Source organism: Cyprinodon tularosa, unplaced genomic scaffold (assembly GCF_016077235.1).
Source record: "Cyprinodon tularosa strain WSP-4 unplaced genomic scaffold, ASM1607723v1 ctg105, whole genome shotgun sequence".
Classification (NCBI taxonomy): Eukaryota; Metazoa; Chordata; class Actinopteri; order Cyprinodontiformes; family Cyprinodontidae; genus Cyprinodon; species Cyprinodon tularosa.
This window is the reverse complement of record NW_024037838.1, coordinates 479,151-497,586: the sequence shown is the minus strand read 5'-3', so window position 1 is coordinate 497,586 and position 18,436 is coordinate 479,151. Positions and strand designations below refer to the sequence as shown.

At 39.4% G+C, this 18,436-nt stretch overlaps 2 protein-coding genes across 4 annotated transcripts; one reads left to right on the top strand and one right to left on the bottom strand.

Annotated features, from left to right (window-relative positions):
• Nucleotides 1-1,138: 1,138 nt before the first annotated feature.
• On the bottom strand, nt 1,139-8,893 carry si:busm1-163l24.3. 3 transcript variants are annotated; one of them, XM_038284372.1, is made up of 7 exons: nt 8,780-8,881; nt 7,881-7,907; nt 7,724-7,812; nt 5,976-6,079; nt 3,286-5,892; nt 1,318-1,526; nt 1,139-1,234 (listed from the first exon to the last, which is right to left on the bottom strand). In XM_038284372.1, exons 5-7 carry the CDS (start codon nt 5,869-5,871, stop codon nt 1,165-1,167), a joined length of 2,865 nt encoding a protein of 954 aa, XP_038140300.1. In that variant the 5' UTR covers nt 5,872-5,892; nt 5,976-6,079; nt 7,724-7,812; nt 7,881-7,907; nt 8,780-8,881; the 3' UTR covers nt 1,139-1,164. The 3 variants fall into 3 exon arrangements, with proteins under 3 accessions (XP_038140300.1, XP_038140281.1, XP_038140290.1); XM_038284353.1 differs by having other exon boundaries at nt 7,724-7,907; nt 8,780-8,893; XM_038284362.1 differs by having other exon boundaries at nt 7,724-7,910; nt 8,780-8,882.
• Nucleotides 8,894-9,781: 888 nt separating this feature from the next.
• On the top strand, nt 9,782-16,762 carry phb (prohibitin). Its single transcript, XM_038284340.1, has 7 exons — nt 9,782-9,913; nt 10,452-10,548; nt 14,008-14,169; nt 15,397-15,539; nt 15,623-15,739; nt 15,821-15,916; nt 16,015-16,762. Exons 2-7 carry the CDS (start codon nt 10,464-10,466, stop codon nt 16,225-16,227), a joined length of 816 nt encoding a protein of 271 aa, XP_038140268.1. The 5' UTR covers nt 9,782-9,913; nt 10,452-10,463; the 3' UTR covers nt 16,228-16,762.
• Nucleotides 16,763-18,436: the final 1,674 nt, after the last annotated feature.

The following is an 18,436-nucleotide window of genomic DNA, read 5'->3' as shown; positions in this document are numbered from 1 at the left end:
TTAAGTTATCCTAAATTGTAGTTTCCACACACACAGCTGCCCAACTATGTTTCATGACACAAACTCCAACTGCATGATTTTCCTTCACAACATTCACATTCCACATGAAGGGTGATCAGTCGGTGGCTCATATTCACTCCAACATCTGCCTGCAGCTCTTACGTTCTCTGCAGTCTCTTTTAAGGTAATGCAATGAAGAGGCATTGCAGAAACGCAAAGAAAGCACAATCTGCCAGGGTTCTTCATGTACAGTTTAGTATTAGGATGCATGTTTAGTCAATTGTGTGTAGCTTCTCATCGGTTTCACATAGTATTGTGGTGTAAAGGAGAAGAGTGCCGTTGAACTGCAGAGTCCCTGCTCTCACCTTCAGGATGGGCAATGCCAAGACCGGCTGGTAAAGCCACAACACATCTTAACCTATCTCTTGGAGTGCTTCGGGAAAACCCATTTCACGTCCCTCCTCCTGGTAGAAGTTCTGTCAGCACTGATCAATTTATACAACGCAACATTTCCTTCACTGATTTTTCTTGGGATTATAGAAGAAAAAGAAAACAAAAACACACTTCTCGCCTCGACTTTGTTTTTTAAACCCTTTGAAACTGCTGCTTCTGTGCTTGACTCTGGGTTTACTGCGTGGTGCCATGCTGTCCCCATGGCCTTTAGAGCTTGTAACGCTTCAGTGTGTAATGTTACCATATGCCTTACATGTTTTCCAGGACTAATAAAAAAAAGCATTAAAAAAAGTCAGGAAATGTGCTCTAATTATTTAAAGTTATATCCTCCAGTAATCTACAGCCACGCGGGTTTGTGGTTTATTCCGTAAAGAACGTTCCAAAGTGTCCATATTTAAACTGAGGCTTAATTAGTAAGAAATGATTGGAAAAGGTGCATGAAGTAATGCAAATTGTGATGACAGGACAATTTAACACAATCGGAGATTGAAGCACGTATAAAAAAATGTTAAAAAATACCTACATATCAATTCTTTGTAAAAATACAATTTTCTATACAATCACGGATAAAGAAGCATACATATATGTTACAGCATATTACAATTTCACAATAATTAAACAGTTAAAATTATATTAATTAAAAAACTTAAAGTACATGAAGAGATTTCATCTGTTCCTTTTTTTTTTCTTTTTTTTGGACCAGGCTGACAGCTACTCAATCCCTTTAGAAGTTAAGATACTGGAGAGGCGTGATAGGTAACCTGAGTCTGGGTACCCTTTCCTGAAAGAAACAACAATTAGGTTTTAATTTGTAGATTAGTTGGATGTTTGTTTGTTTTTTTGGACAATCATATTTTCACTCACTCAGCTTTGCCTCCATATAAACTGGTTTTGTGTGGGATGCCATCCCAGGTGACCCTGGCCTCTCTTCCTTTGCCCGTCACTGTGAAGGTGAGTCCCTGCTTAAAGGCCTTTTCCAGTCGGGGAAGGAGCTTCCTAGCGTTGCCATGGTCTGGGAGGTAGGCTTCAAATAGGCCACCTTTAAATGGTTTACCAGGTGACGGATGACCCTCCTGATCAGAGAGAATTCACATAAAAATCAAAGCCACAAGATATAAATTCAATATTATACCCGTAAACCTTTTGCAGTTTTCAGCATCTCAACTTTTGTGTTCACTTTGCTGTTTCTGGTGCATTATTATCATCCTGCTGAAGGAGCAAGAACTGCCCCATGTTTTAGTTTTCAGCAAGAATTTTATTTAATATCTCCTGTTATTTAAAAAAAAAAAAAAAAAAAAAAGAAAACATCCCGATGTTAAATACTCCATCGTACCAAATAGTCAACATGAGGTTTTTTTTTAACATCCTCTGTTTGACAGCAGGCTACTGAAATGGCCTGAAACTGATGCCTGGAGTATTTGTTCCAGTTTCCATTTCCAGTTAAACTAATCGTGTAAAATTAAATTTGTGATGGTTACCAGGAGACATATACATAATGTATAATGCTACAATTACCTCACAGGAATGGTCTGATCTATTTTCTAGCTTTAAAATATGTATATTAGAGATTTTCTTTTTCTATATGTGGCAAACATCAGTTGATGGATACTTTATGGTGATAGACTATAGCCTTGTGAGACCATCCTGATCTCGCGAGCTTTCAAGATTTCACTCGCTAATCAGTCTGGAAACTCTCCGTTGAAGAAAATTTGGAGCCGTTCACCAAACGAACGTACAATCAGCGTTGGCTTTGAGGCGGGTTGAGGTGTGAGGCAACGAGAAGCCCGACAGTTCAGTCTAAAGGACATGGCGGCTTCAGCCGATGAAACTAGCGTTAGCGTGGCTATCGAGCAAGTTTTATCGGAATTACAGAGTATTTCTTCACTGAAAGAAGAGCAAAACACTGCTCTAGAGGCTTTTCTCAGAGGAAAAGATGTTTTGCTCTTCTCCCGACTGGCTTCGGCAAGAGTAGCCTGGCTTGTGGTTGTGTTTTCGTCATCGGTCTGTTAGTACGTCATATGCTTAGTTGATCTGATTGGTTTATTTGGCCCGTCTATCACCAACATAGGCCAATCAGCTAAACAGTATTTTCGCCCCTTCCCAAAATTACTGCAACGGAAGGTTTCCAGATGGATGTGCGGAGCAAATCCATCTGGCGGAGTCAGGTTAGCTAGACTATTCCAATTAATATAATAAATAGAAATTTCTCAATTCCTCTTAATTGTGAAAATATATATAAAATGGATTTGGATTTAAACTATTTTTAAGTTCACTAAATGGATTCCAATTAACGGCTGGATTCTTTTACAATACAAGATTAATCTTTTTACGGATTTCTATCCATCCTGTGGGCAGTCGGCTACACAACGCAGCATCAACACAGCAGTAGCTGGCGTCCACGGCCAGGATTTGTTGCTGCAGTCAGTCTCTTCTTTTGACGACATGCGGTTTTTACAGGAGAAAGTGCAATGCACATGGTTTCAGTTTATTTATGAAATGCATTTTAATTAGTAGCCTCCAATTCCGTAAAAATGGCATGCCGATCAGGAGCTTTATATAGTGGTTTTATTGAGTTGCTGAAATTATATTTTTTCAAACACCAATATTGGAAGAAAATAAAATTGTGTCTCGTTCTTTGATTTAAACATGCGTTTTTTTAAGCATTCTACATTTCTCATAAAGTTTTGGTTTATTTACTTCAGAAACTTAAGTTTGAGTGACATCACGCGCTCAGCTGCTCTCTCTGTAAAGGTGGAGCCGAAGGCACTAAAAGATAAAAAAACAAGCTCTTTATCAGATGGATCATTGATAGATTCTAATTAAGCTACTCACCCCTTGGATACCATCAGGAATGCGGTAAGTGATCTTGATGGCGGTGTCCTTGGTGTGACCTGGTAAGGCTATGCTCAGTTTGGATTTCTTCATCTCGCCTGAGATTCCTTGGGGTTCCTTGGGCTCTGCCTTATAGCAGATTTTGCAGTAAGTGTGCACCCTTTCTAAGCATTCTGAGCACAGGGTGACCCCACACTTTGCCCTCACCAAAAAATGCTTCCTCTGCTCACAGACAGAGCAGAAAACCTGTCCTTCCGGACCTGACCTGGACTCCGCTGAGTTGCTCTGGGTCTCTGATGATCTATGTCCCGTAAAGTCTGTTTGATGTAATGTCCTCTCTTTCTCACCATTCACGGGATTGTTTTCGATTATTTTTCTATCCTCTTTCTCCCTTAAGACATATTCTTTCTTCACTGATAATTGGCTACTTGCTCCATTAATGGGCCTATTCTCATTAAAGTCTCTGTCATAGGTTGTTTTCCATTGCTGATTCCCACCGTTCCCATTGGCTTTATTGGTTTGGGTGAATGCTACCACCTGATAACTGCTGTCCGGGGCTCGACTTCTGCTTTGGGTTGCATTCAACGGCAAAAAATGGTTTGAGAAGTCATGTTGTTCAGGTTCTCTGGAAAATACCTCCCTCAGTGTAGCAGCAACCTTAGAGCACAGCTGTTCAGGACCAACAAGATACAAGCTCTTCTTCATGGTGTGAATTACGACCTTCTTGAAGCGGCTGCGCACCTCAGAGCAGCAAGCCTGTAAAGTTTCATCGTCAGGATTGGAAATGCCAAGCTCCGCCATCCGCAGCTCCTGAACAGAGAAGTCGGCACCAACTGAGTCAACAAGCGTCTGTAGACGCTCCCGACATAGTTTAACTTTGGACGAGTCGGCCCCTCTCAAGATTATAGTCAAATCCCGACTGCCCTCAGAAAAGCTCTCTTTCATCTGGAGATCAGAGGTCAGGTCCTCCACTCGGGTGCCGTAGGCTTCCTTTATGTACTGCCACATAACCCGGGAAACTGAGATCTCTTCACGATAGACTTCTTGTTTATCCCTCAATGTTTGGCTACTAAAGCTGGAGGATCGCTCCCTGACTCTAGCTGGGGATTTACTGGAATCATCTTGGCTCTTTTGGCCCAAGACCTGAGCTTTCTGCTGAGGGGTTCCTGAGAAACTACTGGCTCGCTTTAAAGTGGATCCAGGCGCAGAAGGTGGAAGTGCACTGCTTGGGAGACTGGAAGGAGTTAAACCAAATGGGGATGTTAAATTCTTTGGTCGGGTATCTGCCGTATTTGTGATCAGTGGTGTTTTAATCGTGGTGAATGCAGATGGAGATGCAGATGCATGTGCTGTTTTAAATAATATGTCCCCTTGTAAAGCTTCTTCACCAGATATCCCTGTTGTTTGGGACTGCACTTCAGTCCTGGGCATCTGTTCCTGATGGGTTTGCCTGCTGGGTGATGCATTTGGGCGGAAAGGAAAGTTCCCCAAACCGGCAAGTCCTGAATCTTTAAACCGAGCGGCTAGTTTATACCTTCTAGCTCCATCACCTCTGAGTTCATCTTCCTCTGATATCAGCCTCCTATGTACCCTTTCATCAAAATGTCCTTCAGCCTGAGAAGTAGTTAAGGGCCCTCGTTCCTCCTCAGCATGAAGTGGTGATGAGCCAGAATTATAAGAAGGGAAATTCAGAAGACTGGCAACATCTTCCTTCCTATTTCTTGATTCCTTGTGGTCTATAAGAAGATAGTGTCTGCCCTCAGCTATATCCTTACTGCTACCAATAAAGTAAATATTCTGCTCATCTTCGTTTAGAAGAAGCTTTGGAAGTCTTGTGCTTAAGTTCTCCATTGCCCTTTGCAGTCCTCCCCCGTGGTTAAGGATGATCTTAGGCATCTGGTCTCGACAGATCTTTGCCTCATTCTCCTGGTAAAGTTGACTTATTGCCTTTTTAGCGAGTGTCACGCGCTCCCGCCCCTCCTCCCCCACTGCTGCATCAGCAATGTGCAAAAACAGAGTGGTCAGGCCCTGATTCGTTTCATTTATCACCTCAATACCAAACTGACTCAGGATTTTATGGTACTCCTTCTTGCAGTGCTTCTGCAGATACTGGAACACATCTGAGTCCACGATCAGAGAGGACTCCTCTATGAAAGCAGTAGGAGAGCCCTGAGCTGCGCTCACTTTGTGATTGGCAGATTCCCAGTTATCATCTCCAGGTGCCAGATTTCTGTTTAAGCTTAAGTTTTTATCCTCTGTTAGAACATCAGAGTAATCTCTTTCTTCTCTAGGTTCTTTTGGCTTGGTAGGATTTCTCCTCTGGTCTTTTGACACTTGAGGCTTCTGTGATTTCTGCAAAGGTGAAATCCTCCTGGAGGCAGCTGGTCCTGAGTCTTTATACTCTGAGAACTGTGGACCTCCAGGATGGCACAGTAGCTGGGCCAAAGCAGCCTGCACCTTGGAGTATGAGCCAGACAATGTACAACACCTCTCAGAAGCAGTCTGGTTTATCTGGACATCCTGATGACTTTCACAAAGGTTTTCCAGTGCATTGATTCCCCCAGGAAGCCGGCTGTAGTCAACCATTGCGGTTAAACTTAGGACGACCTAAAATGTAAAAAACAATGACAATCAAATCCCAGGGTCCTAACTAAATTTCCCAACATGTGCATGATTTTGATCCGTTTTACCTGGTCTGCGTCCAAGCTGTCAGGATGCTCTGAAGCATTAAGTTCATATTTCCTCCCATCTATTTCCAGAACGTGTCGGTAGTCTTGAACAATTCTCTGTGCCACTGTGTAAGAGGGGTCATTGGGGAGAAATCAATCAGAGTCTGAAAAGCTTCCAGAGTAAGCATTTCTGCCTTTGGCTGCATCCGACTCGCATACAGGCATCTCAGCTCAGTGTAAATCACTGCTGACAGCAGAGATACTATCAATATCAATGCCATGTAAATGAGAGCACCTTTTCATCATGCTTAGTAACTTGTTTTATGCATCATAAAAAAGCATAAAATGGCAAGGTCTTTACTATATTGTACAATAGATAAAATCTAACCTTAAACATGCAACAGATTTATTTCTGTTAATGTTTATGAAACAAAGATGTCTGCTAAGTAGAAAATCTGTAGGCGAATGACATAAATACAACAGCAGTTAAAAAGATTTCTGCATCTCCGTGAGCAGCAGCAATCGGAAATATTTATATTCTATCAGACTTTATCAGTTTCTAACATCAATAGAGGATTTAATTAATGGACAACCTTTTCTGCACTGCTCTCTTGAGATCCCATTACAATATTTCAATCATGATGATATCTGGACTTTGCTAAACAGATTTTCAGTCTTTCTGTTTTAGCCGTGCTGCAGTGTTTGGGATTATTTTATTTTATTTTTTTTACTTTAACAGCCTTTTCTTCAACCTTAGCTGTGGGACAGATGGCCTCAAACTTCAAGCAACAATGTCAGATCAAATACTACAAGGCTTAAAGGTGCCTTGGCTGTAAAATTGACTCAAATGATCAACTCCCCACAACTGTGCTAGATAGGGCCAGCCCAAGGCATAAGCAAACTAAGCTGCTGCTTGGGGCCCTCAGGCAAGTTGGGGACCCCCAAGAGCATATTTTTATTTTATTTTAATTATTTGCATGTCTACAGATTTTTAGATTATTTAGATCATATATGTCTCTGATCTTGTAAAAGTAACATGATGAGGTCAAACGTGTGAGTAAAGATTACATTTTTTAAGTAGATTTATTTCATATATTTTGACATAGATTTACCTCATTTTAAGGACAAATGACTCAACTTTCAACAATTTTTACCTACTATAAGGTGTTTTATTTACATAACTAAGTATGTGCTTGATATTTTTGGGTTTTTTATTTATCTGTGTTATTTTATTTGTTTATTTGCCATTGTTCTTGCAACACAGGTTACTTTTACACATTGTTGCTTCTTAGAAACAAAAATTAGAAGCTAAATGAAAATTTTACTGTGAATACGTACTACGTCATTTTATTACTGTTGGTAATGTATACATTTAGGAGTATAAATATATATAAAAAACAACGACGGAAAAACATATTGCATAGGGCTCCATGGATGCTTGGGCCAGCTGGCGAATTGAAAACGCTTTAAAACGCTTCCTGGATGGGAAGCGAAACGTCTTCAAACTCGGAAACCGACTCCAGTGGATTGTTTTTTGTTTTTTTTTGGAAGAGTTATAAGTGATCTTAGGAAATTATCTAGAGGCATTGTGTTGACACACACCTTTAAACTCAGACCAACAAAGGAGCAGAATTACAAAAAAAAAAACAATGAATCCTTGCTTAATGGATCTTTCTTTCTTAAAGCATGTAGAAGCAGCTATGTGTATATTTATGTCATACACTGGTTATCTCTCTGTTTATTAAAGAAAACACTTCAACCCAACTGACCCGCGCTGTCCTCGAAGATGATCAGAGCACATAAAGGCCTTGGCTTCAAAAGTGCGACATGGTCTATTTCCCCTCCTCCATTCCTGGATCTGAGAAAGTGAATGAGTAACTTGTCTTTTAGCCTCTCATCTTCAATGTCAGTGGGGAGCCCACTCACTTTCACAGTCCTGCCCGCCTCTGCCATCTGCTGGAAGAAACACAATCAGTGCTGAATGGGACAAAGTTTCCTAATCATGAGACAGACAAGAAAAGCAATAAAAAAAACGACATGTCCTTGTAAGGATTGATCATGATTATCAGGCTAATGATGAGAAACCAGGTAAGTTTTATGCCTCTGTTAATCATTGAGACATCTATGAATCCCACACTGACATACTGGAAGACATGTCAGATATTATATCGCCCTCTGCTGGGCTTATTAACGAATTACATCAATATGCAAAAAATATATCTCAAACAATTTCATTATATGTGTAAAAAATAAAAAAAACACAGCACGTTAATTTCACATTGGAGAGTATCTAATCGTTTGTATGTTTAAGAAGAGATGAATAAATTATACGGTTTTTATATGGTAGTTTATAGTCTACTGAGTTATATTAAGAAAAAAACTATATTTTGATTAAAATTCAGGATATTTGCTTTGAAAAAGAAACAAAGGTGTGATCCTTTTGCAACACTCCTCTTGTTTAACACCGGGTTAAGTTTTAAAAATAAGAAATTACAAAGTCACCCCCCTCCACCTATTCCCTAGCGATTGTCAACTAGTTTGCAGCTCTTTTATTAAATAGAACACCCCTTTGTTACATCTAATGGTGATTTCCGCACATGCAATCGCACTACTTCCACAACCTTATTTTGTTTCTGATATTTTTCTCTCGAATCGGTTTGCTGAAATCAGTAAGAGGCGCGTAATTACCCCACAGCACGAAGACAGGCCACAATTCAGAGGAGAGAATCAAGGAAGTAAATAAATCAGGCAGATCTGGGCTGATTCAGATCAACAGAAACGATCAGATTAATCGGTGATCCCCTGAAGATGTAAACATTCCTGACCTTTCATTTGTTTTACGCTGATTTCGCTTTCTTGACAACTTTCAAAGATCGCGAATCTTCACAGGCTGTGGAGGAAAAGTGAAACTAACATGTTTTTTTTTTATTTTGTTTCTTCCCGCTAGGGGGCGGGATAATTCGGCCGCACCGTGTGATCCATGCAGGGCCATCCATAGCATGTTCGGAAACATGAACAAACCGCAAGATATGTGCAAGTTCTACGACTGATTACAGTTTTCTTTTAAATAGAAACAAAGAAAATTATTAAAATAAGTCTAGAGCAACGATTTAACATATGATCTGAAGCAAAATATGTTCTAAACGTCTTACTACTCAACAACAAAATCCTGACCACAATTATAGTTAGTAAGTATTCATAGAACTAATTATATATATATATATATATATATATATATATATATATATATATATATATATATATATATATATATATATATATATATATATATATATATATATATATATATATATATATATATATATATATATATATATATATATATATATATATATATATATATATATATTCTATTCTATTCCAATTCAACTAAGAGTTAGGTATTCTTGTCTACATAAAGAAATCATTATTTTATATTTTACCCCAAATATTTATTTCTATAATTTTAGTGACTAAACCAATGAGGAAACAGGGATATACTGTTTACATTTTTTAGGAGCAGGTTGATAAAGCCATGATGATTAAGAAGTCCTATTTTTGGAACATTCAGCAAGTAAAATCAGTTTCCTGTCACATTCAATCAAAGCTCATCGCTAAAGCTCATTTAACGTAAAAAGGTTGATTTTTTGTTTTGTTTTGTTTTTTTGTATCAATTCAATTTCATTTTGAAAGAGCTTGAGCTTTTTATAAGATGAAAATGCTAATTAAAAGAAGATTTCTCATTTAATACTATTTTATTTTTCAGATTGGCCATAGGTGGCGGTGTTACGATATACTTTCCTGCGTTAACCTTTTTCCAACGAAGTAGAGAATCTGGGTCCTGTCCAATCAGATTAGGTTGTAGGCTGTGACGCGCTGTGCGCATCCGCAGAAAGTCACATATTTCATGTGTTGTACGTCGTGTCCGGTGGAGGTCACAGTAGTTGGTGCAAGCTGAGGTGAGTTATGACACTTATTGTGATAGAGACGTTGACAAGCCATTAGATGAAACATTCATAAAGTAGCAATCGTTACTCTAAAGGGTAAGGGTTATTTTTCTTCCACTACCTGCATTTTATAACGAACGCCTGGACCAGTCGGATGGTTGAGAAAGACGAGCACGAGTTTCCCCTGACTATTTTCATCAGTGGAAGCTAAACTGCTAACTGTTACCATTTAAGCCACTCACTGGTCGATTTGAAACGCATTATACGCACAATCCTACGCTTATTACTCATGCTGGGATGTTCTGAATTTCCACGTTATCTTTATATACCGACAACCGCTAAGCTTAAGATAAGCTAAAGCTAGATTAGCTTTACCTTTAGTGAAGCTAAGTTAGCTTTACCCCACATCCTCGGTTGTCACCGATCAAGGCCACTGTCTGTTTGTTCTGCTTAGAAGGGATTAAAGGTGGCTTTTAAGGATTTCAACAAATGCTTAATGGGTTTACAATGCCTGCCGTATTAGTGAAGTAGCTGTTGTTTCCACATGCAGGTTTCTGCTGTCATGGCCAAACTGTTTGAGTCCATTGGGAAGCTGGGGCTTGCCCTCGCCATCGGTGGAGGTGTTGTGAACTCCGCCCTCTTTAACGGTAAGTGTTGCTAATATCAAGGTAGATAGAATATGGCCTATTTAGCAACTCCTTTGCTAACTATGTACCCTTATTTAATTGGCCCTTTCCATTTTGCACCCATATTTATAATTCTTTAGTTAATATCTCTATGATATTTTTGAAGAACTGATGATTAATACATTTATTTATATTCCACCAGCTGAAAAGGTTGTTGTTCTCATAGACTTTATTATTTCGGCTTCTTCAGAAGAATAAACACCTAATTCTATATAGCAAGGGTAACCAATGAAAAATAAGCGAGGTCCAAAAAAAAAAAAATAAACAACCAGTAAAGGTCCGGTCTTGTGCGAAATTCTGTTTCCCCATGAAAATCTGTTCCCCCTGTGTGGGGAGCGCGCATTGCAGCCATAGAGGCGGATCTGACCATCCTTAAGGCGCTCCTGATAATTTTTCGGTAAAAACAGCTCATATAATCATCTCAACTTTGTAACATCCATTTTAATCGGTTGCTCTTTTTAAAAAATTGTAAAATAAATACATTAACGAGGTCCTCTTACGCTGTTTTGTGTTGTTTTTTTAAACGCCAAGAGAATCTGTACTTCTCCAACTTTTGTCCCTTCAGCCTGACAGAAATAAACGTCAGTCACCGAACACAACAACACGTAGTGTATTTTTAATTTTTCATTGCTGATATAAGAGGATGGAAACTGGCTGATAGCAGGGCACACAAATTAAGACGTCCTGCGAAGATGAGAGAAGAATTTCTGGTTAATCACCTTCTAATGTAAAATATGACAGATTACTGGATTAAGGACATTTATAGTAGGCTATATCACATCACACTTATCAATTTTAGAGAAATTGGAAACAGTTGCTCTTTATTTCCCAAAGATATGGGAGGAGGAGAGGAGAGAATGGATGTTTCAGCTGCCTGAAATAATCTGTTCCCCCTCCATAACCCTTTAATTTTTGCAAATAAAGAGTAAATATGACCAAATTCGCAAGATTTGTTCTTGGTGGTGAGGGGAATAAGCACAGTTAAAGACTTGCAGGTAAATCAATTTCTTCCCCTGTTATGGAGGGGGAGCAGATTATTTCAGGCAGCTGAAATAATCTGTTCCCCCCCTTTAATTTTTGCAAATAACCAGTAAATATGACCAAATTACACAGGATTTGTTCTTGGTGGTGAGAGGAATAAGCACAGTTAAAGACTTGCAGGTAAATCAATTTCTTCCCCTGTTATGGAGGGGGAACAGATTATTTCAGGCAGCTGAAACATCCATTCTCTCCTCTCCTCCTCCCATATCTTTGGGAAATAAAGAGCAACTGTTTCCAATTTCTCTAAAATTGATATGTGTGATGTGATATAGCCTACTATAAATGTCCTTAATCCAGTAATCTGTCATATTTTACATTAGAAGGTGATTAACCAGAAATTCTTCTCTCATCTTCGCAGGACGTCTTAATTTGTGTGCCCTGCTATCAGCCAGTTTCCATCCTCTTATATCAGCAACGAAAAATTAAAAATACACTACGTGTTGTTGTGTTCGGTGACTGACGTTTATTTCTGTCAGGCTGAAGGGACAAAAGTTGGAGAAATACAGATTCTCTTGGCGTTTAAAAAAACAACACAAAACAGTGTAAGAGGACCTCGTTAATGTATTTATTTTACAATTTTTTAAAAGGAGCAACCGATTAAAATGGATGTTACAAAGTTGAGATGATTATATGAGCTGTTTTTACCGAAAAATGATCAGGAGCGCCTTGAGGATGGTCAGATCCGCCTCTCTGGCTGCAATGCGCGCTCCCGACACAGGGGGAACAGATTTTCATGGGGAAACAGAATTTCGCACAAGACCGGCGACATTTTTAATTATAATCCATTACTTTAAACAGCATTTCATACTGAAATAAAATTAGGTTTTTGTGCATCCTTGTTATACATGGAATTTTTAAAATAAAAAAACAAAATGTTAACATTTGTTTCTACGTTAGAAAATAAGATTTGTTCAGTTTGCTATATAGACAATTTCCTGATTCACATATTTTATAAAACACCTGAAGTGACCTTTATTTATTATTTTCTTTTTTATGGCTTAATGAGAGCAGTGGGCTTTAAGCTGCCCTGCAAGGCTTTAAACCTGGTTTTGAATGGTGACAAAGCCATTCTCAAGCACATATCAAGGTACTCATTCGTGAGCCTGGATCGATATTCATTTTTGTTTATGTTCATGGTGAAGAAAGCTGCTTTACAGCAGTGGGTTGAGCCTAGCATACCCAAAATACCCAGGGTCATCTTTGGGAACGCCATTTTGCTTTTCACTAGTTCACTGCGCTTCTTCCAGCAGTTTTCTTTTTCTCATTGCCCGGCTTGCCACAGTTTTGCCTGCTGTGTCTAAAAGTGGCTCGCCTCAGTGATCCAGGCTGACACATCTCTTCGGCTAATTTTTATCACGTGCAGCCTGGTCCCAAAAGCTCTGGAGGGTCTTATCATATTAAAAGAAGCGCCACAGGTGAAGCCAAGACACTGTCGTCAGACAACATACGGTAGTTTATAAATGTTTTAAATAAAGTTGTGTCCCGATTAGCCAGCAGGTGGATCCGGACCGCAGTCCGATAATCTGTGACCTCTGCTTTACAGCAAAGTGCCTATCGGATAATAACTGAACCTTTTGCTGATGAGCTCTTCGGTTGTAACACTAGAATATATTGTATTATCAGGTTGAATACTTGTCCTGTCTGCTCCTGTAGCTACTTTGCAGTTAGCGTCACTAAAGTTGTGACACATATCCCTCCTGATGTTTTATTAAACAGTGGTGCAGTAGAAAGTGTTAGTGGATGAGTGACTGATACCTCAATGAGACTGTATTTAGCAACAGGTCGGGTAGGGGCAGGTCAGGCATGCATTGCTCTATAACACATCAAGGGAACGTTCAGGTAGCTTTAGCTTTTTGTCTGACATCCAGTCTTTAAATCACAGGATCAATATCATGGAACATGAACAGTTTTTAGCTTTAACTGGTTAAATCCTCTTTATTGATGCTGGTTAAAAGTTCATTATTAATGGACTTTTTGTTTGTTTTTTTAATTACTTAACCAAATCCAAATTGCCAAATTTGTAGTTGCTAAACCACACGAGACGATAAAAAAAAGTAAAAAAAATCTCCTTTCAAAGCTGTTAGGAAACACCCCCTTATAAGAAATAAGTTAAGTGTTGACTAGTTATTGGAGTTGCTGCCATTTTAATTTTACATGAGATCAGTGCTTTAATAGTTATGTGCTGAAGAAACAAACTGCATAAGGAGCATTTAAAGACAAACTGGCAGCAACTATATATTGATTTATTGGATTTATAATTAAATCAAGTGATCTAAAAAAGAAAGGTGAGAGGTTTTATCTGCAAATGAACAGTTGCATTTGAACAAGACACCTTATTTGTGGATTAGTCATTTGTAACTATATTTGTTTTTTTTATAGTTGATGCAGGGCACCGGGCCGTAATATTTGACCGATTCCGAGGTGTGCAGGAAGCAGTTGTCGGTGAAGGCACCCACTTCCTCATTCCTTGGGTTCAGAAGCCCATCATCTTTGATTGTCGATCCCGCCCACGCAATGTGCCTGTCATCACTGGCAGCAAAGGTGAGTCAAATTAAAGTCCTTAAATGTATCACTATAGTACTTTTAAAACATAAATTCAAGGCACTTGGATCAAGGTGGTTTATTGGACAGATTAGAAAGACATGTGTAACCAAGTCATAGTAATTATACGGTAAATAGACTCACATTAAACATTTATGATCCTATGTGACCAAGCTAAGCTTCTCATGGTAATTAGTCAAAATAATCAAAGTTTGTTCTGCTGATTTCATCAAGACAATCACTTTGCAGCAGTATCCCTCTGAACAAGTGGTAGGGAAATACAACCTTTTAAATCACACCAAAACCGGACTGATGCTCAACCCAAATACAGCAGATCTGTAAGGATTCTCTTTATGTTTTTTGTTTTTTTGAGTTTTTTGCGGCACTAGTGGCTCAATTTATCTATAGTAGGCTGACTGAAAAGGCGGCATGAGAGGGGGTGAGAGACATGCGGCAAAGGACCACAGGTCAGATTCCAACCAACCCGAGTCTGCCGCGATGAGCACTAAGGCCTCCGTACATGGGTCATGCTCTCTAACCGCTGCACGCCCCTGTAAGGACTCTTTAGTCAAAGGAAAATCTGTCAGAGATCATCATAGGGAGCTCATGCCATTCGTATCCCACATTTCCTTGCGTGACAGATTAAACAAGTACAGATCACCTCATGGAAAGTAACTCAATAAACATTTGCACGTCTTTGTGAGACGTGCAAATGTCCCATCTTGATAGGTTTTAATTTCTGCTATGAAGAGTTTGTCGATCCCTACATTTGTGTAACTTGTTTTTAGTTCTTTTTAGAAAGGCCCATTGTCCAGATTTGCCTAGAAGAATCCATGGGCTTTTGCATTGCATATTGACATCTGGAAGGCCGAAGGTTACCCAGATTCGGCGCAGCAATACATATTTCTTTTCCCTCCTATGATAAAATTCTTATCGTTGACTTAATGAAAGATGAAGGAACAGGAGCTAGGGACTGAGGTTTGATGCACTTGAATCGGGCTTCAGGGATGGAAGCCATCTGCTCTGATCACAGGTGGTTCAGAAGACAGAGCGGGCACACCACCTAAAAATGCTGTTCTGTGATCTAACATTGAAAACAGGCAGGCTGTATGAAGTGCAGCTGTTAAGACTATAGAATTGATGTTGAGAAAAGAATCACTAATAGTTATCCTGTATCCCTAAGGATATAGCTGTTACATTAATCATTTCTAACCACTTTCTCTGCAGATCTGCAGAATGTTAACATCACACTGCGTATCCTCTTCCGTCCCGTGACAAACCAGCTGCCTCGAATCTTCACCAGTATTGGTGAGGATTATGATGAGAGGGTGCTGCCTTCCATCACCACAGAGGTCTTAAAGGCTGTTGTGGTGCGTGTCAGAAAGCAAGAACCTTTTTTTTCTCCATTGTCTAATGGGGGACTTAAACTAATCAGACATTTTTTTCCTTTCAGGCTCGATTTGATGCAGGGGAGCTCATCACGCAGAGAGAGCTTGTGTCTCAGCAGGTCAGCGAGGATCTTACAGAAAGAGCTTCCACCTTCGGGCTCATCTTGGATGACGTGTCACTGGTATGAAGCTGCTTGTAAAATGAACAACAATGTCAATTGTTTTTCTGTTTAACTTGAATTAATACACTGTCATCTTTTTAGACACACTTGACCTTTGGTAAGGAGTTCACAGAGGCTGTTGAGATGAAGCAGGTGGCCCAGCAGGAGGCTGAGCGGGCCCGTTTTGTTGTAGAAAAGGTAATAATTCAAACGACCGTTAAGTCAACCTTTAGCGTCAATTCTGCTTAGGTTAACCTGGCAGTCTAAGCCCATGTTGTTTCTGTGTGTTTTATCAGGCTGAGCAACAGAAACAGGCTGCCATCATTTCAGCAGAGGGAGATTCTCAGGCTGCCTTGCTCATTGCCGACTCTCTGATGGTGGCCGGTGACGGTTTGGTGGAGCTTCGTAAACTGGAGGCTGCAGAAGAGATCGCCCTCCAGCTCTCACGCTCCCGCAATGTCACTTACCTGCCATCAGGACAGGGCACGTTGCTGCAGCTGCCCCAGTGATGGCTTCCTTACCCACTTTAACCAGCTGTGACATGGGCCATGGAGGGGGTAGCTTGATGATTCACCAGATGATTCTTGCATCTTCACATACATTCCTCCCACTCTTTCTCAAACTACCACTGGACTGGGCTCTGCTGTTTGCAGAATGGTGGGGGATAGAGTCAGAGGTCTGTGAATACATGTATGAAGTCCACTTTTGTGTCTGGAAGTTAACGAGAGAATTTCTCCATATTTGATTAACTAAACATACAATAGTACTTTGAGAAAGATCAAGAAAGCAGTTTATTCAAAGTGCATCTGCTTCTATGGGAGCATTGCATGTGTGGAAAGCATCAACTGATATTGTGCTGAAAAGATTTGCTAAACAATTCTTCTGGCTGTTTTCTCTCCCTTTCATTTATATATATATATTGCCATCTTGTATAAATTAGGATGTGCCTATCTAAAAGCTAAAGTGTAGTTTCTGTTGGAATTGTAAGTAAGCCCCATGACTTAGAAATGGATTAAGTTAATAAAGAAGTCTTTCTACCTCCCAGTGGTCATTGTATTTAGTGACGAAGTGACTGCAGTATTCAATCTTTTCATAAAGAACTTAAATTAATCTGATTATATTACTGTATTGGGTAGAAATTAAATGTAGGTCTCTTCACCCTACTTTGAAAATAGTCACAACTGATTTATTTAATTAAGATGCATTATATTTAGTCGGGCTGCTCAGTGGCACAGTGGGTAGCACTTCTGCATTGCAGCAAAAAGTTTCCGGGTTCGTTTCCAGGCCTACATGGACTTTGCATGTTCTCCCTGAGCTTGCATGGTCCACTCTGGGTACTCCGGCTCCCACAGTCCAAAAATGTGACTGTTAAGTTAATTGGCTTCTCTAAATTTTCCTTAGGTATGAATGTTTGCGTGAATGGTTGTTTGTCTCTGTGTTTCCCTCCAATGGACTAGCGACCTGTCCAGGGTGTACCCCGCCTCTCGCACATTGACAGATGGAGACAGGCACCATCACCCCTCATGACCCCTACTGGGATCAAGCGTGATGGAAAATTGATGGAAATATATTTAGTCTTCTCTAGCTGGAAATTTGCAATCTAAGCCTCCAACTGTGGTCCATTTCAAAGGAAGACACCCGTAAACTAAGATTATGCCATGTGCAGGTTTCTTCTTAGTTATATTTCACAATACATTGACTTTTGACCCCCATAGACTAATTCTTAAGTCATGCTATTAGAACTGGGTGAATAAACCATGTTATTCCATGGTATTACCCTGTCTCATTGTGTGAGTGTGGATCATACCATAGTAATAAAACCTTTGAGATTGTTACAATGGAACTACGTATGCAAGTTGAACATCTGAAGAACCAAGTATCAAGTCAGGGTTTCTAGTGTCTAATTTTTGGACTACTTTGATTAAATTCTCATATGTTGTGCTTTGCTTGGATTATGGAGTTTTCAAATATCACAAAACTTCTGAGGTCACAGCTTCATATTTCCAATTACCAAGATCTCCATAGAGTTCTAACAGGACATGTCTGGCATTCTTATACATTATGACAGAAACAAACTTTTTTTTTTTTCTTTGTCCCAAAAAATTACCATTATGACTCAATTTTGATTTTAACCACTGACTATACCAGAAACATCCCAATAATCACTGCACAACAATATTAAAGGAAACATCCCAATTTATTTTATCAATACAGGACGCAGAACTGCATCAATAGTCGGTGTTCCCATCATCTGAATCAGACAAGCTGTTAAAGTGTTTAGTTTCTACCAAGGGTGTGACTTTGTGATGAAAGTTTTGGGACACTCTAAGGGTGGGAGCTGATGGACCTACAGTTACTTGACACAAACGCTTTCAGTAGGGTTTATATTTTCCAAAAATGAGCTCAAACACATTTATTAAATGCTTTCCTATTGTGGAGAAGACAAGAACAAAAATACACAGATGTTAATATTTAGTCTATAGTTAGACATTAATTTATAATAAAAAAAAGGATGGATAACAGCTGATTCTGATGCCAACAGCAATATATCATGCCTCCCTCGTATGACACAATTTTAGTTTCATTCAATCATCCATCGGGAAAAATGTGGATTGATTGATGGATGTTTTCCCTTTCAGCTAGATCAGTAATTATCCTCCTTCAAAAGCAGCAAAATCAAATTTAGAAAATTGTCCTAAATGTTATTGAGAGCCAAAG

Coding starts and splice junctions, on each gene's coding strand:
- si:busm1-163l24.3 (XM_038284353.1), bottom strand. CDS start 7,907: ATGGCAGAGGCGGGCAGGACTGTGAAAGTGAGTGGGCTCCCCACTGAC. Junction 5,893..5,975: donor ACAGCTTGGACGCAGACCAG/GTAAAACGGATC, acceptor TTTACATTTTAG/GTCGTCCTAAGTTTAACCGC. Junction 1,527..3,285: donor TTCCTGATGGTATCCAAGGG/GTGAGTAGCTTA, acceptor CTCTCTGATCAG/GAGGGTCATCCGTCACCTGG.
- phb (XM_038284340.1), top strand. CDS start 10,464: ATGGCCAAACTGTTTGAGTCCATTGGGAAGCTGGGGCTTGCCCTCGCC. Junction 15,540..15,622: donor AGGTCTTAAAGGCTGTTGTG/GTGCGTGTCAGA, acceptor TTTTCCTTTCAG/GCTCGATTTGATGCAGGGGA. Junction 15,740..15,820: donor TCTTGGATGACGTGTCACTG/GTATGAAGCTGC, acceptor TCATCTTTTTAG/ACACACTTGACCTTTGGTAA.